Consider the following 26862-nt stretch of genomic DNA (forward strand, 5'->3'; position numbering starts at 1 on the left):
ACTCCTCAGTAACCCGCTAAGGCAGGTCTGCTTCCCAAAGTCCAAACCCTCGAGGTCTCAGAGATGCCTTTTAAACAGGGGCAAGATGCTCCCCTCCCCGAGATGAGCGCGCTCGGCTGACGCTGGTTTGAGGTTTGGAAGCCTGGCTGTGCCTGAAGAACTGGGAAGTCACCAACATAAAGGAGGGTGGACTCCGTGAGGTTTGGCGGAAAAGTGCAAAGCTGGGTCCTCCGTGTCACTAAGTGTCATTTTCACTGTGCCTGTACTAAGGGCTCGTGTTCGCAGACTCCGAAATCAGGCAGGACAACACGCTCCACTGAAGCACAGGGAGCGCAACTCATCCCACGAAGCCTTGACAAGGGACACGCTGAGGACCAGCAGCAAGGTCGTGCGTCCTGGATGCTCCTTAGACTCTGATGTCCCGGCTGCCTTTCAGACTAACTAAATGAGCATATTCTGGGCGGGCTGTAAATCTCCCGGGAGATTCCAGTAAACAAACTGAGGACTCAGAGGCCTTTTGGGTTGCCGGCGGCCGGCGCGCGTCTCCCCTGGGGAACTGAATGGGGGCCCCGGGCCGCCCCGCGGTTATCCTCAAGTGACCCAGGGCCAGCTCACAAACGCGCAGAGGGTGCGGCCGAACCCAGGCCCGGCCTCTCTCGGTCTGGGCTGCGTGAGCCTCCGCCCCGGCCAGTGTCCCGGCAGGGCAGCAGCCGCAGCCATCTCAATCGCCCGACTCTCGGCTGGGTGCGCCCCCTGCCGGCCCAGAGAAGGAGCCGCGGCGGCCTCTGGAACCCCAGGTGAGGCCTGGCGCTGTGACTCACTTCATCCTTCCTCTGAGCCAAGCCCAGGTTCTCTCCTTTCTCCCTGTTCTCCCAACACCTGCCTCTTCGCATGTCCTCCCCTCTTCATGCTCCAGGGCACCGCTTCTCACGTGTTTGCATTCGTATCCCGCTCCTCTACTGAGCGGCCTTGTGGAAAAGTTCGGTCTCCCTGAATGACCATAGCTGTAGTATAAGAGAGAAATTTTATAGAGTCTTTATTTAACTTTACCAATATCTGTTAAAACAGAGCTTAGATTGATTTTTGCCTACCAAAGTGGCGATATTGGTTTTTAAATGACACTCTTGATGCTTGTGAGAATGAAAGGATTAAGACTTTTAAAAAAATTATAACATTTTTAGGACGTTATTTAGCTGTAGAGCCTTTTAAATGCTTATGTGGAAATGGCTAATTGATGGCACCTCCCTCAATGGAACAGTTTTCTGCCACGAAGTTTCTCAAATGATATGTTTTCAAATCAGTGCCTGGGAATGACTCTAAATATTCTATGATGATGGAAATGTTAAATATCCACACTGCTCAAAAGGTAGTTATTCACCACTTGTAGCTATTAAGCACTTGGAATACGATTGGTGTGACTGAGAAGTTGAATTGTAATTTTATTTAACTCTAATTAATTTCAATTGAAATAACCACATGTAGCTAGTAGCTGCCTTACTGGACAATGATGCTACATATTAAGGTCTAATCTTATCCCCTTCCCCCAAAAAAGGTATATGGATGATATTCACCAATAGTTATCTGTAAGATGTGGCTTAGTGTGTAAGAAGAGGACTTCCTATTTGCTTCTCTAGCATCTGATCTTCCTTTGGATTGCTTTATCTCCCCTATAGAGCTCCTGTGATTTAGGGAAAGCAAATGCTACCCCAGACTCTAGGGTGAGACAGATAGCACTACCTAAAACAACAGCATTATTCTAGTTTTCAACCCCAGTCATTGGTTCAGTGTTGGCTATGTAACCTAACCCCGGCCACTGGAACAGAAAATCTAATCTCTGACTCCCTCTTCCAATTTATTTAACTCAGTGCAGCTTTCCAGGTCAATCTGTAGATATGCTCACACTGAAGCCAGTGCTGTAAGCTTGGACGGGCTCGGCAGGCTCAATGTAAACGCGTTGGGCTTGGCGGGCACAGTTAGCAGCCAAATAAAATGGGACAGAAAGTGGCCAAAGCAAGCTTTATTGGAATTTGGCTCTCAGGTCAAATTCCCAGATACAGGGGTGTATAGGGACCCGGAGAAAATGGCAAGTGGCCCTGTCTGCCCAGGGATTTTATAGACTAGGATGGGAGGGGGTCCTGTTGAGTGACAGGTGGGTGTGAAGGGTCAGTGAAACTTTCCATGCACCTTGCTGCCAACTTTCTGGTCACCTTTGGTGGGCTGGTCTTGGTTCTAGCTGCTCAGCTTCTTTGTTACGGCTGCTCAGCTTTGCCCCCTATAGTCGCCTAATTTCCGACCTAACCTAAGTGCCATCTTTGTTTAGTAATTTCAGCATATTTTCAAAAAACTCTTTTGTTGCACAATGGTGTGAATGTACCTAGTGCCATGACGAATGTTTAATGGTTAAAATGATACATTTTGTGTTATGTATGTATTGTACTCAGCTTTTTGCTGCTGTGACCAAAAGACCTGACAATAACAATTTTAGTGGGGGAAAGTTTATTTGGGGTTCACAGTTTCAGAGGTCTCAATCCACAGATGGCCAACTCCATCGTTCTGGGCCCAGAAATGAGGTAGGACATCATGGTGAAAGGATCTGGAAGAGGAAAGCAGCTCAGCCCATGACAATCAGAAAGCAGAGAACTCTTGTTAACTAGGGACAAAATGTAAACCCCAAGGGCACACCACCAGCAACCCACCTCCCCCTGCTACACCCTACATGCCTACAGTTACCACTCAATTAATTCATTCAAGTGGATTAATGCACTGATTAGATTAAGGCTTTCATAACAATAATTTCACCTCTAAATCTTCTTGCATTGTTTCTCTCATGAACTTTTTGAGGGACATCTCATATCTAAACCATAACAATATGTTTAAAGCACAAAAGGAGGGTTTTTTTGCATAAAAACAACAAAACACCTGGGGACAAAATACCATAAACTGTAATGACTCATCGAGATCAAAATCCCTTGTGTGCCATGCTTACTTAAAGTCCAAGGATTAAAATCATCTGAAAAAGTCACCCTCACAAAAACCAATTGCACAAACTTGGTTGCTACAAAATGCCAAGATCAAAATACAAAGGTTGTGCCGAGACTGTGGCTCAGTGTGGAGCACTTGCATAGCATGCATGAGGCACAGGGTTTGATCCTTGTTACCACATACAAAACTAAATAAAATGAAGTTATTAGTTTAAAAATGCACTAGAAACAAACAAACAAACAAACAAAAACCACTGTACCTATAAACCATGAACCCTGACTATCCCAGAGTCTTAATTTCTCCAACTGTTTTTTTAGCAGATCACATATCAGTTGTATTTATTTTTCAACGTATTCAGCCAATGTCTCAAATGTTGAATTTGAAGGTAGTCAAAGAATAACACCCTTTCTTTGCCTCCCAAATTCTCTATCATTAAATATACTTGTGCAGATGGGGGTCAAAATATCACTGTTGTTATTGATAAAGCTGTTAGTTTTTAGAGAGAATGGTGTTGGTCTGCAGCTAAGTTGACTTTTACTAATTTGCCCCTGAATTTGGCATACTGTCAATTCTAATTGAAATCTAAGCAAGATATTTCATGGAATTTGACACACTGTTTCTGTTAGCTTTTGCGTTGCTGTGACCAATATACCTGACAAGAACAACATAGAGGAGGAAAAGTTTATTTTGACTCATGGTTTCAGAGGTTCAGTCCACATATGTCTAACTCCATAGCTGTGGGCCTGAGGTGAGGCAGAAGGGCTTCATAGAAGAAAGCAGCTCAGGTCATGTCAACCAGGAAGCAGAAAGAGCTCCACACACCAGGGACAAAATGTAAACCTAAAAGGCACACCCCCAGTGACTTACTTCCTCCAGTCACACCCTATCTGCCTGTAGTTACCACCCGGTTAATTCATATCAGTAGGTTGATCTACTGATTATGTTACACCTCTTATAATCTAACCATTTACTTCAAATATTCTTGCATCGTCTTACCCATAAGCTTTTGGAGGATAGTTCATATTTCAACCATAGCACACACTGATTCTAAAATTGACCTATGTACAGAATTGAAAATAACCACCATAGTTTTGAAAAAAAAGGATAAAATGAGAGGAATTTCTCTACCAGACATCAAGATGTATTATAAAGTTTAGAGAAATAAAAACAATAGAATTGAAAGTGCTGGAATATTCCCATGCATACATGAATATACAGTTGAAGCAGCATTAGAAATCATTAAAGATAGAATTTACATTAAATTGTTAAAAACAATTGACATGGCACATGAGAAAAAAATTTACTTAGATCCATACTTCACAGCATATACAAAGCAATTTCTATATGGATTAAATAACTGTGAAAAGCAAAGCATAACTTTTTTTTTTTTTTTTTTTTTAGAATTTGTGGTTTCCGTACATTTTGCCCACATTTATATAAATCACACTCTTAAACTTTCCTCAAATTAACCAATATGACTGGATCATACCTTTGCTGTGGAATTCTGATACAGAAGTAAATACAGAAGAATTTTTTAAATAAGACACAAGAGCAAAAACCAAAAATTAAAATATGACAAAAGACAGTGTGGAGAAATAAAATTATAAGCCCAAATACTTTGACTCTGCCATACAAAAAATATGATAAAAACACTGTCACTCATTTTGAAAAACTTCAAGTGGAAATTACTAGGAAAGAACTTATTTTAGTCATATTTAAGTTAAAGAAAAAAAGCTGAAAGTACGTGAATTAAACCCCATTCCACGTTGGAGCGATTCAGGTTCTATTGAAGCTAGATCTACACCTGGAAATAATATAATTTATTTAACACGTGTCCTATGGTGGACATATATTTTATTTCTAGTTACTATTATCACAGTGTTTTTTTCTGTCCATTTAAAAACTCTTTCCCTATCCCAAGGTCATGGAGATGTCTTATATCATCTACTTAAAGCCTCATTATTTTACTTTAGCTTTTAAATCTGTAGTACACCTAAAAGTGATTTTTGTGGATGGTGGAGGAGGGTCAAATATCATTTCCTTCTATATGGATTCCCAGCCGAGTCAGAATCAAGACCCATCCCAGGGCTCTGTATTGCCATCTTGGTCATGCCTCAAGGTCTGTGTATATGGATAATGGTACCCTTTCTTTTAATTTCAATCTTTCTGTGCTTCAGAGTTACCATTCACAAATAACACATAGAGTTGCATTTTTGTTTTTGCTTTACAGATCTGACTTTGGTGTATAGTCTGTTCACCCTAACTTTTATTATTGAATTTTTTGAATTATTTCTACCTTTTAAAAAAATGTTCCTTCCATTCAGTTTTCTCTTTTTCTCTTTTTAAAGAATCTGGTTGAGTTTTGCTATTCCTTCTATTCCTCTTCGTCTTTTCAATTTTCCTCCTTGTTTAATATTTTTCTCTCTATAAGTCTAAAATATGTGCTGTCCACTTTTGTCCTTTTAATAACAAAATTTTAGCTGAGCATGTTGGCATGCACCATCCTGGGCAATACAATAAGATCCTGTTTCTAAAATAAATAAATATCATAATGATTAAAAGAAATAAAAATTTCATCAAATCTTATGAAGCATGTTTTAGAGTCTTAAAGATGAACAATTTGTCAACTACCCCAGATTTTAAAAAACTTTAGAAAATTTAAGCTCAGACTTTTTTTTTTTTTTTTTTAAGACAGGTCTTACTGTGTACTCATGGTTTCAAGTGATTTGCCTCAGCCTTCCAAGTAGCTGAGACTACAGGTATGCACCACCAAGAATTTGTTTTTGTTTTTACTTTCCATTTTGAAATAATTTTAGATTTACAGAAAAATTGCAATAATAGTAAAGAGAGTTAATTTGTACTTCTCATCCAGCTTTCCCTAATATCAATATTTTCATAATTATAATGCAATTAGCAAAAAAATGTTCATTGGTATAACATTACGAACTACAGGCTTTCTTTAGATTTTATCAGCTTTTACACTAATGTCCTTTTTCTGTTCCAAAGTCTAATCCAGGATCCCATATTGAACTTAGTTGTTATCAGTTTCCTTCAATCTGTGACAATTTCTGGTATTTTTTAGTCTTTAATGACTTCAGTACTTTTGAATAGAACTCATCAGTTATTTATAGGATGACCCTCAATGTGAATTTCTCCAATGTTTATTCATGATTAGATTGAGAATATGTATTTTTGACAAGAATACCACAGAAGCAGTATGCCCTTTCATATCCAGTCATCTGTATCCAAGAGCACATGACATATTGGTGACAGCTTTAATCACTAGTCCAAAGTGGTGTTTTCTGGGCCTCTTCACTGCAAGGTGACTCACATACTATTATATAATTTTCCAGTTCCATCTTTTTTAATGCCATGCTGTCTTAACTTTTTCACTGCTGTGACTAAAGGATCTGACCAGAACAATTTTAGGGGAGGAAAAATTTATTTGAGGGTTCACAGTTTCAGAGGTCTCAATCCATAGACAGCAGACTCCATGCCTCAGGGCTCCAGATGAAGCTGAACATCATGGCAGAAGAGTGTGGCAGAGGGAAGCAGTTCACATGATGATCAGGAAGAAGAGAGAGATCTTCACTTGCCAAATACAAATATATACCCCAAAGTCACACCCCCAAGGCCCCACCGCCTCCAGCCACACTCACCTGCCTTCAGTTACCACTCAATTAATCCCATCAGGTGATTAATTCACTGATTGGGTTAAGGTTCTCATAACCCAATTATTTCTTATCTGAACCTTCTTGCATTGTCTCACATGGGAGCTTTTGGAAGACACCTCACTTCCAAACCATAACATGTGCATTTACACATTTCTTTGCATTTTTATATGTCTACCATTTTATTTGCTCCCTAGTCCTTATTGAATAGCAGACTGTCTTCTGGTGTTCTTTTCTTCTTCCTTAAAGTGTATTTTTTAGAAGTTTCATTAGAGCAAGTCTCTTAGTAATAGAGGCTCCAGTTTTGTTAACCTATAAACGCTTTTCTTCTTCTTCTTTTTTTTTTTTTTGTGGTACCAGGGATCGAACTCAGGGCCTTGTGCTTGCAAGGCAAGCACTCTACCAGCTGAACTATCTCCCCAACCCTCTTATTTTCTTTTCTCCTTTTCTTTTCCTTTCTTTTCATGGGTACTGAGAACCAAAGGCAGGGCCTCATGCATGTTAAACAAATGCTTTATATCAGGCTACATTCTCTGTGTCTTCTATAATGTTCCTTTGGTCTACGTGTCCATTTTTAAGTGTACAGTACCATGCAGTTTTGTTACTCTAGCTCTGTAGTATAGTTTAAAGTCAGGTATTGTGATGTATCCAGCATTGCTTTTTTGGCTTAAAATAGATTTGGCTATTTTGGATCTTTTATTTTTCAAAATGAATTTTGAACCATTTTTTCTAGTTCTGAAGAATGTCACTGGTATTTTGGTGTGGATTGCATTGCAACAGTAAGGGCTAGAGTTTGTTAACCCCTTCCTCTTTTTGTGTTGCTCACTGAGCTGCTATCTACGGTGGCCTAAAACTAAAACTGATTGAACAAGTTTTCAGCTTTTCTTCTCACCAGTATACAGTAGGACAGAATGAAAAGTACTGTTGGTTGGAATTTTGTTTGAACAGACCAGATAGATGCACTCCCAGCATGGGGCTGCTGCAGGGTTTTAACAGAGGGGAGTTCCATAGGCTAGGGTGTAGCTCTCTAATCAGGTGTTTGGGATTTTGTTGGATGGTATCCACTGTGGAGATATATAACCATAAGGGCTGGGCAAATGCCAATCTCTGCTGAGAGTCTAGATTTCAGAAGTCTCCAGAGAATCCCACTAATGGGCCCAGGAGCCAACCCTCCACAGGTTTTCATACTCCACCACTTGTGAATATGGCCTTCCCAGGCTCAGTCCCAAGTGTATTCATGCCCTCTTACTCAATTTCCCAACCCTTTTCAGCTGGTCATGTGTACTACAAACTCAAAGGGAAAGCAAGTTGTACTTCCTTCTATATTTGACTTGAACTCCCCCTGAGTACTACCATTCTGTGAGGTACACCCTAGGCCACATGGGTCCTGGGACAGTATGGCATTATTGCTATGCCTCCCAGGCTCCTGCAGTAGGAAGCTGCAGTGTGGCCTCTTCGAGGTAGCTTCTGCCTCAACTCTGCTTGCCAGTTGAGAGAAACAGCAGTTTTCAAACACAAGTTCACTGTGTAGCCTCTGAATCAGCTAAGGTTAGGCTGACTTTGTTTTACAGATTTTTCTGTGCCAGGTTTTTTTAAATATGTATATATTTTTTTTTAATTGTAGGTGGACACAATACCTTTATTTTATTTTTATGTGGTGCTGAGGATGGAATCCTCGGCCCCACAAGCGCTAGGCGAGCGCTCCACCACTGAGCCACAACCCCAAGCCCCTCTGCGCCAGATCTGTCAGCCGTGTTTCTGTGTGTGTGTTATCCCTCTCCTCTGCGGTGAACCAGTACTGCTGCTGCTGCTGTAACCAGATTGGCTCCAATGTACTCTTTTATGTCCTTTGTTCAATGCACCCAAATTTCTGAGTCTCTAAGAGTCTCCAATTGTCCCACAATGAATTTCAGTAAGTACTCCCATATACCTACCTCACTGACAAGCAGCACCCCAGTTGCTTGAATCCCAAGCCAGGGATCCATTGGAAATGGAGCCTTTCTGTAATCTGCCATTTTCTCTTTCCCTCATAATGTCTTGGTGTTCAATAAGCCAAGTCTTCCTATGACTATTCTTGACACTTTTTTTCTACCCAAATACATTTTAGAATCAGCTTAAGTTCAACATTAAGATTTTAATTGGTACTGTATTTATAAATCAATTTGAAAAGAATTGAGTTTTTCAATACATGAAAATGCTATATAATCCCCTCTATTTAGGTCTATTCCAGTTTATTTTAGTACATTTTTAGTGAAATGGTATTGAAAATGGCATATCATCTCATTTATTTAGGTCTTTTCCAATTCTCATTATATTTTTTGTAGTTAAATTAAATAGTATTGTGCTTTAAAGGTCTTGCATGTTTTTTATTAGATTTACTCCTAGGCATTTGATATTTCTTGTTCGTTGTAAATAATGCCTCTTAGAACTTTCATTTCCTGACTCCTTTTTGCTAGTATAAAACTGGGGCTGGGGTTGTAGCTCAGTGGTGGAGGGTTTGCCTCTCACAGATGAGGCACTGGGTTTGATCCTCAGCACCACATAAAAATAAAGGTATTGTGTCCATCTAAATCTAAAAAAAATTTTTTTTAAATAAGAAAGGAAATTGACTTATATTTACTTTGTGTTTAGCGACATTACTTAATGTTCTGACTGATTCTAATAATTTATCTGTACATGTTGGATTTTCCATTTTATCTGTGACTAATGACAATTTTATTTCTTCTTGTGTAATCCTTTTACCCTTTTTTCTTGCCTTATGCCACTGGTTAAGATTTCAGTACCCTGTGGAATAGAATTATGAGGGCAACCTTTTTGTGGTTCCAGGTTCAAAGAAAAACTTTCAGTGTTTCACACCAGATATAATGTTTATTATAGAATTTTTATGAACATATTTTAGTAGATTAAGGAAATTTCCACCTATTCCTAATTTGCTATAAATTTCTTTAAAATATTGAAAATGTAATTTATCAAGTGCCTCTGCATATATTGTGATAATCGTATTGTTCTTCTCTTTTAATTTCTTGTTTGTTTTGGTGCTGGGTATTGAACCCGGGGCTTCACGTATTCTAAGCACATGCTCTACCACTGAGCTACACCCCCAGTTTCTCCTTTAATCTCTTAATGTGGCAAATTACATTAATTTTCTAATGTTAAAATGCAACATTTCTGAGGCAAATGCAAGTTGGTCATGAAATATCAGCCTTTTAATCTATTACTAGATTTGTAATATTTAGAACAGTCTTCTAAAATTTAGATTTTTTTGCATTTTTGTGCTTGAATAAAATTGCCTTTTTTCATATTGTCCCTTTTAGGTGCTGACACCAAGGTTACTACCACCTCATTAAAAAACCTGGAAAAAAATCCCTCTTTCTATTTTCTGGGGGAATTTTTGAAATATTCAAACCATACCAGTTTAATAGACAGAATTTAATATAGAGAGTTGCTTACAAGAATATGGGAGAACAAAGAAGGTATAGAGAGAACTGCTACTGCTGCTGCAGTACTATCACTACAGAGATAATAAATAAAGGGATTAGCTACCATGCCAAGGTATACAGGGACGAAGAGAAGAGATTGGGTTATTGGAAGTGAGAAGCTTCGAGGAAGGGCCTACAGAGTGGGGATCCAGAGCTCTGAGGAGTGGTGCTGCTACTGGTACCTCAAAAGTCAAATGAAAGACTCGGACCAAGATCCATGCAAGGACTACTTACTCCTATGAAAAGCATCCTCTTCCTTAAGACGTTTTACTTGCACCCACTGGAAAATTGCCATCATACTCTGAATTTGTTAGAGCAAGGTACTTAGTACCACATGTAAACCTAAAATGTTCACAATGTGAATAGCAATTTCTACATGTGACGTGTTAGGCCACTGGCTGTCCCTTTTCTGTCTTATAAAAATTTGCTAAATTCTCTCATTCCTTTATGTCTCCTTTGTTATTTTCTTTGATTTTTTTCATTCTTTTTGTATAATTTTAATGTGATTTCAAGAGTAACATGTGATAGGTAGGCATGGTGGCACACGCCTATAATCCCAGTGGCTCAAGAGGTGGAGGCAGGAGGATCACAAGTTCAAGGCCAGCCTAAGCAACTAAGTGATACCTGTCTCAAAATAAAAAATAAAAAGGGCTGGGGATACCCAATTACCCCTGGGTTCAATCCCTGGTACCAAAAACAAGTAATGTGATAAAACACATGCAATCAATAAACTAACCAGGAATCATATATAAATTAGTTTGTTTTAAATGTACTTTATATTTATTAAATTAGTCCTTGTGGAATAAAATAGTTGTGTTACAATTCATTTGTAATTTTGATATTTATAATACCTCTTATTCTAATATCAACATTTGTTTTGTAGGTTCAAAGAAAAAGATATGAAAATTATAGTTATATTCTTGAATTGGTATAAAACATACCAGCAAATAAGATGTCTAAAGAAGAGGATACTTCAGCAGAACTAGAAGATATCATTAGTCCATTGAGGAAGGACTCCAGATCACAGTCAGCAGAGGAGCCTCAATTTATTAACAAAACATCAGATTGGTTAAATGAAGCTTCTCACTACCTAAAAGGGAAACCTTTCAACCAGATTTATGAAACACATCCTACAAAGAATACATTAGAGTCAAGTTCTTCCTCTAGAAGCAAGTCCAACAGAAAGGAAGAACCAAAGGAAAATTTTGAACTGCTCAAACAACTAGTGATGCCAACCTACTATCGAAACCAACAACTTCCCAAAGTTCATTACTACCAATTACTGAGACAATTTCAGACTATCAGGTTTTCGTTAACTTCCAATCTCATGAAAAAGTAGAAAAGTTAACTCCACAAGTCTCTAAAGGAAAATCAGTCTTCTGACTTAAGTTCAGATAACTTTACACTTAACCTTGAGGCCAAGGGTTTACAAGAATTCCTAAGGACATTTTAAAAATCAAATATGTAAAATATCTGTACTTAGACAAAAACCAAATAAAAACATTTCAAGGGGCAGACCCCAGGTGATATACGAGGACTTGAAATTCTATCCATGCAAGAAAATGGGTTATCATCCCTTCCACCTGAAATTCAGTACTTCATAACTTAAGAATATTAAATGTCAGTCATAATCAATATCACAAATACCTAAAGAATATCACAACTTGGGAATTTAAGGCAACTCTTTTTAAATAACAATTACATTGAGAATTTTCCTTCTTCTGGTTTAAAAAATCTTAAAAATTTAGAAATCTTAAGTTTGGGTAAAAATAAGTTAAGACATATACCAGACACTCTGCCTAGTTTGAAAAACATGAGGGTTCTCAATCTGGAATATAATCAGTTAACAATATTTCCTAAAGCTCTATGTTTTCTTCCAAATTAATTTCACTAAACCTTACTGGAAACCTAATAGGCAGTTTGCCAAAGAATTAGGGAAACTTAAAAATTTAGAAAAACTTTTACTAGCTCACAATAAACTTACCTTTTTAGCAGTGGAAATTTTTCAATTACTCAAAATAAAAGAACTCCAACTGGCTGACAATAAATTGGAAGATATTTCACCAAAATTGAGACTTCAGGAACTCAGGATTCTTATACTTGATAACAATTACTGAAAAATATACCAGAGAAAATTTTCTGTTGTGTAATGTTGGATGCCTTAGTCTTAATGATAATCAATTAACAGAACTTCCTAAGAACATTTATAAGCTTAAAAATTTAAAAACACTCCATGTAAACAGAAATAATATGGTGAAAATAACTGAAGGTATCATTCATCTTAATAATTTATGTAGCCTGGAATTTTCAGGAAATGTAATCACACATGTTCCCATTGAAATAAAAAACTGTAGAAAAATAACTAAAGTTGAATTGAATTATAACAAAATAACATATTTCCCAGTGGGACTGTGCGCTTTAGAGTCACTTTATTATTTGAGTTTTAATGGAAATTCTATTTCAGAAATACCTGTGGATATATCTTTCAGTAAACAACTGCTTCGTTTGGAATTTAATGAAAACAAACTCCTCACATTTTCGAATACTTATGTTCTCTTATTAATCTAATTACCTGGATCTTGGTAAAAACCAAATAGGGAAATTCCATCATCTGTTTTCCAATATGGTATCACTCAGTGTACTTATTTTATGCTATAACACGTTTGAAACTTTTCCTAGAGAACTGTGTACTTAAAAAATTGCGGAGGTACTTGATCTTTCAGAAAACCAATTACAGAAAATACCTTCAGAGATATGTGATTTAGAAAGAATCCAGAAATTAAACCTCTCGAGCAACCAATTTGTGTATTTTCCTATTGAACTGTGCAACTTCAATCACTGGAAGAGCTAAATATAAGTAAGATAAATGGGAAAAAGGTAAGACTCTGGTACTTTTGACTTTGTGGGGCAAGAGGGGCTAGAAGGGATCAGAATCTAAGGTGTAACATATCTTTATGTACATGTGTTTGAAACAGAGCTGAAATGCTCTGTTTTTTTTAAAGGATAGAGTCCCTCCAATCCCCACCAAAACATGGCTTATAGATACATTTCTCAACACAACAGTTTTATAGGAAAATATTTCATTAAAATGCAGTGTACAGCAATTAAGACTGATAATTTTGCAGATTTTTTATTTCAGTTATTGTAAAAGGAGCTTTAAAGTCATATAAATGTCATATAAACACTGCTGAAAATCTTTAAAGTTGAGATTAATAAGTAAAAAAAAAAATCATTGCACATACTATCATAAATAAACTACTGACACATGTTGATTCAACTTGATTGTTCCCTTAGGAAGGTTTCCCTGAAGAAGAATTGTTAGAACATGTTTTTATAGTTAGCATTTCATTTTACTTATGTTTGAAGAGTGAATTTTATGGAATACTTTTTTGGTGAGAGGTACTGGGAATCAAACTCAGAACACTGCATTCTAAGCATTATTCTACCTCTGCACTGTACCTCCAGCCTTGGAAATACTTTTTAAAATTAAAAATACTTATATACCTTAAGATCCCAGTAACCAGAGTTATTTTCTGCTATTGTTTATTCTGTATGATTATATAAAGCAAGATTCCCCAAAGTCTGTTCCTAAAAACCCTAGTTCCGTGTACTTTTTCCAAAAATAAATAAAATATATAAGTAAATTAAAAACACAGAGCTGGGGATGTAGCTCAGGATTTTTTAAAATCGAATACCTGTACACATTTCCAGCAAAGCTACACCAAGGAATACTGCTTAATCAGATGGAATGAATCAGGACACATGTTGGTATTTTTAAAAAGTTGCTTTTTTGGGGGGGGTTGCTGGGGATCAAACCCAGAGCCTTGTGCTTGCAAGGCAAGCACTCTACCGACTGAGCTATCTCCCCAGCCCCCAAAAGTTGCTTTTTGTACTAACACTTTTTAGTTCTGCATTATAATCATCTGCTAATTCCTTGAGGAATTTATAATCCTCTCACTCTCTCCTCCTGTATCTTAACTGTGAGTTTCTCCAAGGTTGTAGACCTAAAATTCCCTTTTCTACTAACTCCTTAGATCTCACCACATATCCTGTCATTTACATGTACACAACCCGCATCTCTGGGTAGCTGGAGCTATCTTTTTTTTTTTTTTTTTTTTTTTTAATATTTTCTTCGTTGCCACTGGACCTTTATTTTATTTACTATATGTGTTGCTGAGAATTGATGAACCCAGTGCCTCAGGCATGCTAGGCAAGCACTCCTACCACTGACCAAACCCCAGCCCCTGGAGCTATCTTGACCAGTGCTGTAGTCCCATGGTTTCCAATTTTCCTTGCCATGTCTCTATCCGGGTCAGATGTCATACTTGCTTCATGCCTTGATTACTCCAGAAGCCTCCTAGCTATTCTCACTGCTTGTTGGCAGGCCTTGTTATAAACTATCAGGCTTCATTCCAGAAGACTGTTATTATGTATGATACGTGCCTTTCAGGAATACAGGATGCGAATCTATTGCCTACTTAAAGTGTGTGGTTGGCAAAGGCACTAGTCCACACCATTGCAACATCACTTCAAAGGTCTCCAGATAGGAAAAAAAAATTTTTTTTACAAGAACTCCTCAAGAGAATATCCTATGTGGTTGAAAATATCACTTTGATAATCCCTTGGGTTATCAAATGCCCCAAGATTAATTTATCTACAAATGATTGTCTAGGGCTGGGAATATAACTCAGCTGGTTGAATGCTTGCCTTGCAAGCACAAGGCCCTGGGTTCAAATCCCCAGCACCACAAAAAAAAAAAAAAAAGAGTTGTCTAATAAAGATACCTCATGCTATATCAAATGACTTTATTTTGCTAAAAGAGGATGACCAACAGAAATTTTCAACAATAGTTCTACCCTCACGTAGTCTCAGACACTTCCCTCTAATAAATATTGAAAAAAATCATTAAAGAGTATATAAGTAGTTAAAGAATATTTAGTTGAAGGAAAATTCAAACCAATTCTCCTATGACAATCCAGCCCCTTCGTCATAGGCCTACCTCACAAGTCTTCCCATAGCCTGTTTCAGTTCTCTTTATCCAAATATATCTTCCTCTTCTTCCCATCATATCTCCTAACTGATCAGCTTCTCACTTGCCATTTTTATGCATGATATTTGTATTGCTTTAACTGTGTGTAACTTCAATACTCTTCTTTTTTGGGGGGAGGGTACTGGGGGCTGAACTCAGGGATACTCAACCACTGAGCCCACATCCCTAGCTCTATTTTGTATTTATTTAGAGACAGGTCTCACTGAATTGCTTAGTGCTTCACTATTGCTGAGGCTGGGTTTGAACTGGATCTTCCTGTCTCAGCCTCCTGAACCACTGGAATATAGGCGTGTGCCAACGTTGCCTGATTTCAGTCCCTATTCATTCTTAAGGGCCATTCAAGTTTCATCTTTTACCTGAAGCTTTAGTTCTCTAATTTATACTGATGCACCATCTCTAAATGTTCAAACATTTGCCACTGTTATATTTTTATTTTGGCACTGAAACTATTTATTGCCTGATTGTTTTGTTTCACATGTATATATTTTGTTCCCTAGGCCAACTTTTAATCTCCTTGAAGTCATGGGAGTGTCCCCTTAGACTACTTCCATATGTGGAAGTGTACTGAGCCCAATATTTAGTATGTACCTCATTTTTCAGGTATTTCTGAGAGACTCTACATATTCAAAATTCTTTTATTCACCCATAGAACAAAGCATTCGTAATGTCCTTATTCTTTCTAAATACACATATTTACTTCTTCATTTTAAACAGTGGCTTAGTAATCACTGTTATTTCACAACACTTTTTGTACAGGAAATTTTGTTTGAAGTCACAATGCCAACCTATACGGCTCTGTTATTGGACATTCACTGAGAATGCTTGTGTTTGGAACACATACACAAAAAGTACAAAACATGCTTTTCATGTCATTTAAGGATCCAAGGAAAACATACAAGGGACTAAATAACAGCTAAGTTGATAAAAGTAAGGATTAAACGAGATCAAATGTGGGACAGAGTAGTTGAGACAGACTTCAGGAAGAAAAGAAGCCAAAGCATGGTCATTTTTAGGAACGAGAAGAAATGATAGGAGGCAATGACACTGAAATTTGGGAGAGTGAAGAAGGTGGTTAGCTAGTCAAAGGGTTGAACTGGTAGCCTTGGTCAGGTTAGGGAAGTTCTTGGATACCTCACACTATCTGTGGATTTTATCTAGGAGGGGGAGTCACAAAGGATCCATGACAGAATGAAAATATCTCCTTTCTAAGACAAAAACAAAGAAATAAAACACTCATTTATTTTAAAAAAGGGTTGTCATACAAGTCTTCAGGATTAATAAGCGAAATTGTTTGATCTGTTACAGTTAACAAGACTTCCAGAGGAACTATGTAATATGACTCAAACTTAAAAAACTTGATATCTCAAATAATGCAATCCGAGAGATTCCAAAAATATAGGGGAATTGAGAAGTCTGGTTAGTTTATATGCAAACAACAATCAAATAAGTTCTCTTCCACCATCTTTTTTATCTTTAAAAGATCTCAAGCAACTAAATATGAAAGGTACGTATCAGTCATAATCAGTAAGTAGAATGTTAATGTCTGAGTTGTACATTTTGCTGACAAAATACAGAACGTAACATGTGCCCATTGTAGGGAGATGGATAACCTAGCTACAGAAATGAGAGCAAAGTGTAAGATTCAGTTCTTGTCTTCAGTGAGCTTATAATCCAGTTGGGGAAGGTGAACAAATTTTACATTTCTGTTTGTCTTCTCTGCCTATACCCAATTGGTCAGTATTCTTTCTGAACCTGACCTCATCCCTCCCTCTACACACACACCTGTGCACGTTCATCACTGTTCTCCTCTGCTGGTTCCCTGGTCTTATTCCTGTACCCTATAATATACACAATATAATACAATAAATTATACATAGTCTTTTGCAAAGTAAAAGACTATGAAATCAAAGCAAAATAAAAACACATAGAATAAAAAGCATATATTCACTCTAAAGATATCAGAAAGATTTCCCAAGTATAAGAAATAACTAGGTTGATACTTCTTTTTGGGGGGTTGGTACCAGGGATTGAACTCAGGGGCACTTGACCACTGAGTCACATCCCCAGCCCTATTTTGTATTTTTATTAAAGACAGGATCTCACTGGGTTTCTTAGCACCCTGCTTTGCTGAAGTTGTCTTTGAACTTTCTATCATCCTGTCTCAGCCTCCTGAGCTGCCGGGATTACAGGTTTGCACTACCATGCCCAGTTTGATACTTTTCTTAACAATTTTTATTATGGAATATTTAAGACTTTCAGAAAATAATAACTATTTATGTACCTACTCCCAGATACAGGATGCTAACATTTTGTGATATTAACATTGTATAATATTTATTGTTAAGAAATAGAGTTGTATTTTTTTGTACTTCTCCTTAAATGATAAGTAACTATTACACTGAAATTGGTGTATATCTTTTTTCACCCATATTCTTATACTTATATCTCTCCATAAAAAAGTGGTACTATATTGAATTTTAAATCTTATTAAATCATTACTATATAGGTTACTCTGTAATATGAATTTTACATTCATTATATTTCTAAAATAAATCTATGTTAACATACACATAAGACTTTTTATGCTGTGTACTATTCGTTGAATGGTTCAATAACAATACATTATCATGTTGGTAGACAACTAAGTTATTTCCAATTGTTTGCTTTTGCAAACATCCTTGTACATTTTCTCAATATATACTGCACGAGTTTCTCTAGGGTATAGTTATAGAGTTGCTGGATCTGAGCATATGTACATCTTCAACTTCATCAGATTTCAACAAATGATCTCCATAGTGGTTGAACTAGATATCCACATGAACAGTTGAGTTTATGAGATTATGTCTTTTAGTTGGAAGTAGCATTTATAAACAGTGTTCCACACCTCATTTAATTTAGAAAACTTCCATATGAAAGACAATGCTCATATTTTTTGTGCTGGGGATATGGCTCAGTTGGTAGAGTGCTTGCCTTGCAAACATAAGGCCCTAGCTTCAATCCCCAGCACTGCCAAAAAAAAAAAAAAAAAAAAAAAAAAAAAAAAAAAAAAAAGTTCATTTTCTTTCCAAATAGTACTAGTAGTAGAGTACTGCTAGTGATGTACCAATATGTTGTCAGATGTAATGAAACCGACATTTGTCACCTGGAAACTCAGAACTTCCAGAAAGCTAGCTGTGCAGGTATGCACTAGGGCATTTCATAATGATTTCATTCACAAAAACTTGTAACAAGTCACAATAATTCAATCCTGCAATTGAGTTTTGCTTCATTTGTATAATGACAACATTTTACTACATTTTAGGGAGTTTCCCTATTTTGTTCAAATGTAGGACATGCTCCATTCACCTGCTGTTTGAGCATGAGAAACAAACAAACAAAAATAAAAAAAAATAAAAATCCTCCAGAGCTTCCTGGCCTATTGGAGAATATAATTACCAATTGGAAGCACAGAACTCTGGAGGCTTTCTAGTCAGGACAGCATCAAGAGAGAATAGGAAGGAACAGTGTATACTTTTTTGCACATTTGATCATTTCTCAGTCTCCATCAGAATTAAAAATATTAAAGCCATGACTGGTCAAAGAAACTAGAATAGCTGAAACAATTTTGAAAAACAAAGTGAATGATTCACATAATGTGATTTCAAGACTACATTAGTGAATATAGTGTGGTATTCACAAGACAATATTTAAGATAAATATTGATGGAACAGAACACACTGTAGAAACAGACCCACACATGTATTGAATTGATTTTTTAAAAAAAACGTACAAAGGTAGGCTGGGGTTTGTGGCTCAGTGGTAGAGCACTTGCCTAGCATGTGTGAGACACTGGGTTCGATTCTCAGCACCAAATATAAATAAAGGTCCATCAATAACTAAAAAAAAATTTTTTAATATTTTAAAAAATTTAAAAATGTACAAAGGTAATTCAATGGAGAAAATAATATTTTCAACAAATGGTGCTGGAAAACTATATGTACAAATCCTAAGAAAATAAAACAAAAAACAACCACAAAAAACTCTTCCATACCATGCACCATATAAAAGATTAACTCAAAATGAATCACAGACCTAAATTTAAAATCTAAAACTATAAAACATCTAGATAAAAACAGAAGAAAAATCATTGTAACTGCCAAAGCTTTCTTAGCTACATCATTTAAAACACAATCCACAGCTGGGGTAGAATGTGTTTGCCTGGCCATGAGTTCAATTGCCAGCAATGAAAAAAATAATAATAATATATAAATAAAAATAATTCATATGTTGGATTTCAGTAAATTAGAAACTTCTGCTCTTCAAAATGCATTATTAAGAGGATAAAAGGAAGAGAATTAAAGGCACAGATTGAAAGAAAATATTTTTACTGAATAAATTTTTAAAAACCTTGAAATTAAGGCTAACAATTCAATAAAATTGGTATAAATTTTGAACCAATATATACTAAACCATGTAGATTAATGGAACTATACACAAGAAACATTCTCAAATTCATTAGTGTTAGATCAGTGCACATTATGATGAAATATTGCTATTAGAATAGCTAAAATCAAAACCTGACAATACCAAGAGCTGTCAAAATATGGAGTAACTGCAACTCTGATATATTGATGGTAGGACTGCAAAATGATATAATCACTTTGAAAAACTGGTCGTTTCTTATGAAATTGTGTGTACACTTAACATATGACTCATCAATTACACTTCAATTATACTTCCAAGTAAAGTAAAAATTTATATTCAATAAAAAAACAGTGAAAATGTATAGAACAGCTTATTTATAATCACCCAAATTAAACTCAATGAGTGTCCTTCATCTAGTGAATTGATGTTATTTATATCCTTATAATGGGAACTTCTTAGTCATAAAAAGGAATGAAATTATTGATATATACAAGAGCACTGATGATCTTAAGTGGCAAGTAAAAAAATCCAGGCCCTAGCAACTGTATAGTGTGGTTTACTAACTATATATAAAATGTGTGTGTATAAATGTATAATTCTAGGCTTATTACATATATGTATATATGTATATTCTCTCTCTTTCTCTCTCTCTCTCTCTCTTTTTCTCTCTCTCTCTCTCTCTCTCTCAGAACCTATGAGCAAGACGAGTACCCAGATCTTGATTTCCATTTTGTTGTTTTGTGGTACTGGGTATTAAACCCAGAGCACTCTTTCACTGCCCTATACCCCCAGCCTAGATCTTGATTTCTAAATACCATTCTTCACTAAAAGGAACCAGGTTTTTAAATATTATATTTATAGATAATATATCTTTAAAATATATAAATAATATTAAGGCAAACTTTATGTCTTCCAAGTAATTATAAATTCTGTGTTACTATAGTTTTACTTTTTTTGTGAGTTTTATACTGAATTAAGGTGGTATTGAAAAATTATATTCAGGGAGGTGGAGCTTAATGCCTTTGACCTGTTAAGGATGGTAGAGACTTAATGACTCGCTTTCAAAAAATAGAGTATGGACATGTAGGTTGATTTCACAATGGCTAGATTGTGGAACCAACAATGAATAAAGAAACTGCGGTACATATACACAATGGAATATTATTCAGCCATAAAGAAGAATAAAATTATGGCATTTGCAGGTAAATGGTTGGAGTTGGAGAATATCATGTTAAGCAAAATAAGCCAATCCCAAAAAAACCAAAGGCCGAATGATTTATCTGATAAGTGGTTGATGATACATTACGGGGGCCGAGGGAGGTAAGGGAAGAATGGAAGAAGGATGGATTGTGTAGAAGGAAATGAGGGGTGGGGAGGGGGTGGGGGAAGGAAAGAATAGAATGAGACAAACATCATTACCCTACGTACATGTATGAATATGCAAATGGTATGACTACTTTGTGTACAACAAGAGAAAGGAGAGTTGTACTCCATTTGTATACAGTAAATCAAAATTAAAAAAATAGAGTATGGAAGGGAAAAATAAATCACAACATTACATTAGAAAAACTCAGTAGATACTATGTTAGTCAAGGATGGAGGTTAGTGATGTCATATGGAAATCAGGTACCTCTGATATGATGTGATAAGGGTTCTTCACTTTTTTGGTATTCTTTTCCAAACCCACAATGCTATCTAGTCATGAGAAATGTTTCAGAAAATTCTAATTACAGAAGCTTATACAAATTCCTTACCAGTACTCCTTAAAACTGTCAGGTTATGAAAAAATAGACTGAAAAACTGTCACAAAGCAGAGGAACTAGAAAGACATAAATATATGCAATATGGTATCCTGGAATGGATTCTGGAAAAAAGGACATGGATGGAAAAACTAATATATTCAGAAAAGTCTGAAATTTAATTAATAGTAATTCACCAGTATTGTTTTTTTAGATTAGATTAATGTAATATGGTAATGTGATATAACAGTTATGAGAAACTTAATGAGGAGTGTATAGGAACTCACTACTATATCTACAGCTTTTCTGCAATAAATAAAAGGATTATTTTAAAATTACCATTGTACTTAATCTGTAAAGTCCTTTGCTACATTGGAAGAGGATACTCTCCTGCCTCACTTTGCCACCCATAGAAAAAGGCTCACTGCTCCTTTTCACCTGTAGCACATGGGCATGAGTCAGAACTTATGGCTTTCAAGTACTATGAGAGTCCTCTTGTACTTGCCAAGACAGTAGATTCGTTGTACATAGTTATTTGTCTCCATAGTTTTAATTTACAGAAAGGTATAATTCAATTATACTTTTTTTTTTTAAACTAGGAAATAATCTGACAGATCTGCCCAGTGCCATCTGTAGTCTTTTTTCACTGGAGGAGATAAATTTTGATGACAACCCTTTGCTGAGACCTCCAATGGAGATCTGTAAAGGGAAACAGTTGCATACTATTGCATGCTACCTACAGAGGGCAGATGAAAGAGATGGTAGGTAATGAGTGGTTGATTTTCTTACAAGTAATTTTCTGGTGTTATCTATAAATTAAAAGATAGCCTGGCAAAGACATTAACATATTTATCATTTTCTGAAGTATAGGGCTTTATCTTAAAAATTACTTAATCCAGGTCCATACAGATCGAGCCTTTGAACAGGGACATCCATATGGGGTTTTACATAAGGTATAAAAAATGTTGATTTTCTTTCTTTCCTTATATCCCTTACTATTTTTTTTCTGAACTTCCCTCCCTGGGAAGAGCAGTGTTAATTAGAAATGATGATATTACTAAGGGGTTTCCTATTCATTGACCTTAATGCCCTTCAGTAGGTTTTTCATTATGATTGTGGCCATACTCAGAGAATCCATACATGGACTTTATCATTTCTGATCTGTTTTATCAGACATAGTTGTTCTAAAAGACATATTTATTTGAAGGAAGTCCACAGATCCTTTCCATTGATGTCAGTTGGCCCACTTGAACAGTCTTCATCCCTTCTGTCCTGGAGCTCTCCATTATGTTTTTAATTATCTCCGAGAGTAGGTCCATTTCCTTTAAATACCCTTTCACTGCACCAGATGGAGCTGGTTTCTCCAAGTCTCTGGAAGGAAGCTTCACTGTCCAGTTCTTTCCCTGTAGCTGTGTTCCTGGTAGTTAGACTTTTTCTTAGGACTCTCTCTGACTTTGCCGTTCATTATCACTCCTAAGAGTCAATCCAGATTTTGGTACTCCAATTTACTGTAATAGACCAATAAGTATTGATCTAGATTTGGGGAAATTAAATGTTTGACAGTGTACCAAAATCATGTACCTTGCCTACATAATCAGAAGTCTGTACAAGCGTACTTATCATCTAGAGAATAATGGTCACTAAAATGGTATGGTCCTTTATAAGTCACATTTTACATTCATGTACATGGCTTACTATTCAGAAGTTTTTGCAAGACTTTGGCCTCAATGATGGAAGGAACCTAAGTGACAAAATTAAAAGTCACAGTACCTGTCTTTAACTTGCTGTGTAGAATGATTGTGCTTAATTGATATTTGCTGTTTCTATTACTATAAAGTAAAGGTTCAGGGTTTCCAAAGATCCATAAAGTATTTATGTTATGTATCATACTTTAGAGAATGGCTGTCAAGTTACATGATTGAACCTCCTTTCTAAAATTCCCTTTCACAAGTTTTTGAGGAAGGAGCATTCTAGTCTTTATGCGGAAAATGCAACAGCCAATAGGTAATGACTTTTGTGCAAAAGCCAGCAAAAACAAGAGAACCCCAGACATTTATCTCCTTTCTCTGTGCATAGAGAGCCTTCACACAGCAGGCCTGCACATTGAGGGTAGGAAACCATTATGAGATAGATATATATTTATTCTACAATTAATAGATCATAGAGTCAGTCCCTTTTTTAAACTTACTCAAGGTACTGGAATTTTCATTTATATCATTAGAATACAATCTACCCTGAGAGATTAGTATATGTATATAATTTTTTAAAAATAGAACATATTTGAAATAACTAGGAAATTTCTAGTTCTATTTTTTTTTCAGGGGGGCGCGGGGAGTCCTGTGTATTGACCCAGGGTCCTCTACCACTGAGCTAGATCCTCCAGTCCTCTTTATATATTTATTTTTTGAGGCAGGGTCTCACTAAGTTGTGCAGGCTGGCCTCAAACTTGCGATCCTCCTGCCTCAGCCTCCTGAGTTCCTGGGATTATAGGTATATGTAACTGCACCTAGCTGCATAGATCTCTAGTTCTTGAAAATTCTTATGGTACACTGATTAACAAAAAAATGGATCTAGTGCAAAGTAGTTGGAAACTTTAAAAAAAAAAAACCCTAAAAACACTAATATTTAAGCCAACACTTACTAAATAAGTGAATATATATATGTATATATATATTTACATACACATGTACACATATATACATATTTGGTATATGCATATATATGTAGTAGTAGATGTGATCTTGGTTTCTCAAGTTGGTTCATTTATAAGCACATAAAAATGAGTCAGAATAGAAGCAAGGAATCAAATTCATTTCAAATCCTGAAAGAATTAAAATGTGTAGAAATCACTTTAAAGTTGCTTATAATATCCTTTATACAGGCATTTTAAGTTGTAGGATTTTTCAGATTTTAGAATAGAACAAATGGTTCAAATTTCAGTTCATATGTTAGGTTGTTTTTTTATTTTACTTGACATTTCATAGAAGCACAGAGGAAAACTAAATATTAACTCAAAATAGTATAGTTTTCTAAAGAAATAAACTTTTCTTTTGTATTCAAATATAGAGAAAATATTAGAGAAGACATTCAAGATAGTTGCCAACAATATTACTGAAACAAATTTTGAATTTTTGTGTCAAAAGCTAAACCTGGTAAACTCAGAAACTGATATTCCTACAAAGAGGTATGTACAATTGACAATATTTGGTACACATTTAGTCTCATATTCTGATTTACGTCATGTTGATGTCATATGGTTTTGAAATGTTTATATTAACATAAACTCTAATTTGCTGTAAAAGATTGATTTTAGTTTATTATGCATTTATGATCCATGTTGGGAGGCCTAATTAAGAGCTAGGACAAACTGCTTGGCTTTTTTTTGGGGGGGGGGGCGGTACTAGGGATTGAACTTGGGAGCACTCAACCACTGAGCCACATCCCCAGCTCTATTTTGTATTTCATTTAGAGGCAGTGTGTCACTGTGTTACTTAGAACCTCCCAAGCTGCTGGGATTACAGGTGTGTGCCACCACACCTGGCCTACTTAGCTTTTCATCCCAGATGACTTTGTGACTTTGGGCAAGTCCTTTATCTGTGCTCCAGTTTCTACACTGATAAGAGGGAGGCACTAACCTAAGGCACTTTGATGAGGACCAAGTGCGATTCAGCTATAAAGCATGTGGTATAGTAAATAATCAACAATTATTTTTTTTGAGGTCTTGAGAATTGAATGTAAATTGTTGACTTTTTATAAGGAAATAAGGGATAATATGGTGCTAACATTCACTTTCTATATGCCAAGCTCTGTACTAAACTTTCATATAGCCTCTCCTCCCCCATTAATTTCAGATTCACTGTAATTTAGTATTGATTTGAATATCTTTAGTTTAAAATAATGTTCTTAATTGGTAATTAAAAATAATTGATACTTTAATTTTTTTTCAGCACCATTTCATTAATGAAAGAGCCTACCAAGCATTTGTGAAATGGAAAACAGAAAATAACTTATCACTAACTACTGCTGCTTTAAGAGACCAACTAGTTCGGGGACTAAATATGATAGGCGCATATGACATTATGGACAAAATAACAGCTTTAAATCTTTTTACACGTGCAATTAAATTCTAATCAGTGGACACATAATAAAAATTGAAAACTGGATTTTTGAGCCATCTTACTTCATTTTATCATACATGCATGTCATGTTTCTTTTCATGAATTCCTAAGAGCTGATGACAATTATGACTACCCTGCTAATGGTATCATAATAAAATATTACAGATTTTTTTTTTTGAGTTTGCATGTTTTATTTATTTTTTTTTATTGTAAACAAATGGTATACATGTTGTTTCTTATTACAGATGTTTTACATATTTGTTCGGTTGCCATACAGTGGTATATAATTCCATTAAAATTATTATATAATGTTTTTATACAATCCAAGACTTACAGGGAATAAGGATATTAGTGACTTCCATTGAATTTAGAAAGCAGAGCAGTTTCTTTTCAGATGCTGGCTTAAAAATGGAAATAAATACACTGCTTTTACTTTTGTTTCAGTAGGAATAAGATTGCTTCATTAAACACAAATTGGGTTTAGGGTAAGAATCCTTTAGTTGAGTGTCCAGATGGCAGGCAACAGACCTACACAGATGGAGTCTTGGTATATCACATGCAGCTTGTGGTAGTGTGCTGTCAGTTTTTTTTTTTTTTTTTTTTTTTAAATCACTGTGAGGAATAAAAGTTTATTTTGGCTTATGGTTTGAGAGGTCTCAGCCCATGGTTGGTTGACTCTGCTACTCTGGGCCTTAGGTGAGCCAGAGCACCATGCAGAGGATGTGGTGGAGAAAAGCTAATCAGTTCATGGCAACTGGCAAGGAGGTGGGGGGAGGGGGAGGGGGGGGGGGGGAGAGGGAGAGGAGAGAGAAGCCAGGGACAAAATATATAATTCCGAAGGGCACTCCCCAGTGACCTCCTTCCTCCAGTCACACCCCATTGGCCTATAGTCCACCACCCTATAATCCATTCAAAAGGATTAACCTACTGATTAGTTTAAAACTCTCATAATTTAAATATTTTACTTCTAGTATGAGCTTTTTGAGGAGGCTCACCTCACTTCCAAACCATAACAAGTAGTGTTTTAAGAGCTTCATGGAGAGAGAGAGAACATTGATTATATTTTGGGGCCCCAATTCAGCCACATCTGAAACTAACCAAACTTTTTAAAAAATATTTTTATTGGTCCTTTATAAGTAATAGTGGAATTCATTATGTCATATTTGTACATGCATGTAACATAATTTGATCAGTCTTATTGCTGGTACCTTCCCTTTTCCTCCTGTTCTCCCTTCCCCAATCTGTTTGTTCTGCTCTACTGATCTCCCTTCTATTATAATTATTATTATTTTAATTAGTACATTATAATTATATATGTAAGTGGGATTCATTGTGTCGTATTCATACAGGGACAGAGCATATTTCATTCCCCAGCACCTCCCTATGACCTGTCCTCTTCCCTCCCTCTCAATCTGTTTC

At 36.1% G+C, this 26862-nt stretch overlaps 1 protein-coding gene across 1 annotated transcript; it reads left to right on the forward strand.

Moving 5' to 3' along the window:
- Positions 1–511: 511 nt before the first annotated feature.
- On the forward strand, positions 512–25590 carry Lrrd1 (leucine rich repeats and death domain containing 1). Its single transcript, XM_053743434.1, is given in 22 exon segments — positions 512–797; positions 5674–5741; positions 11016–11351; positions 11354–11494; positions 11496–11565; positions 11568–11650; positions 11652–11724; positions 11727–11784; positions 11786–12009; positions 12012–12056; positions 12059–12241; positions 12244–12285; positions 12288–12668; positions 12671–12697; positions 12700–12957; positions 12960–13009; positions 16488–16526; positions 16528–16570; positions 16573–16686; positions 21925–22086; positions 24392–24509; positions 25273–25590. Coding segments are annotated over 20 exon segments (2418 nt in total). The 5' UTR covers positions 512–797; positions 5674–5741; positions 11016–11084; the 3' UTR covers positions 25313–25590.
- The last annotated feature ends 1272 nt before the right edge of the window (positions 25591–26862 follow it).

Source organism: Sciurus carolinensis, chromosome 8 (genome assembly GCF_902686445.1).
Source record: "Sciurus carolinensis chromosome 8, mSciCar1.2, whole genome shotgun sequence".
In the NCBI taxonomy this organism is placed as follows: Eukaryota; Metazoa; Chordata; class Mammalia; order Rodentia; family Sciuridae; genus Sciurus; species Sciurus carolinensis.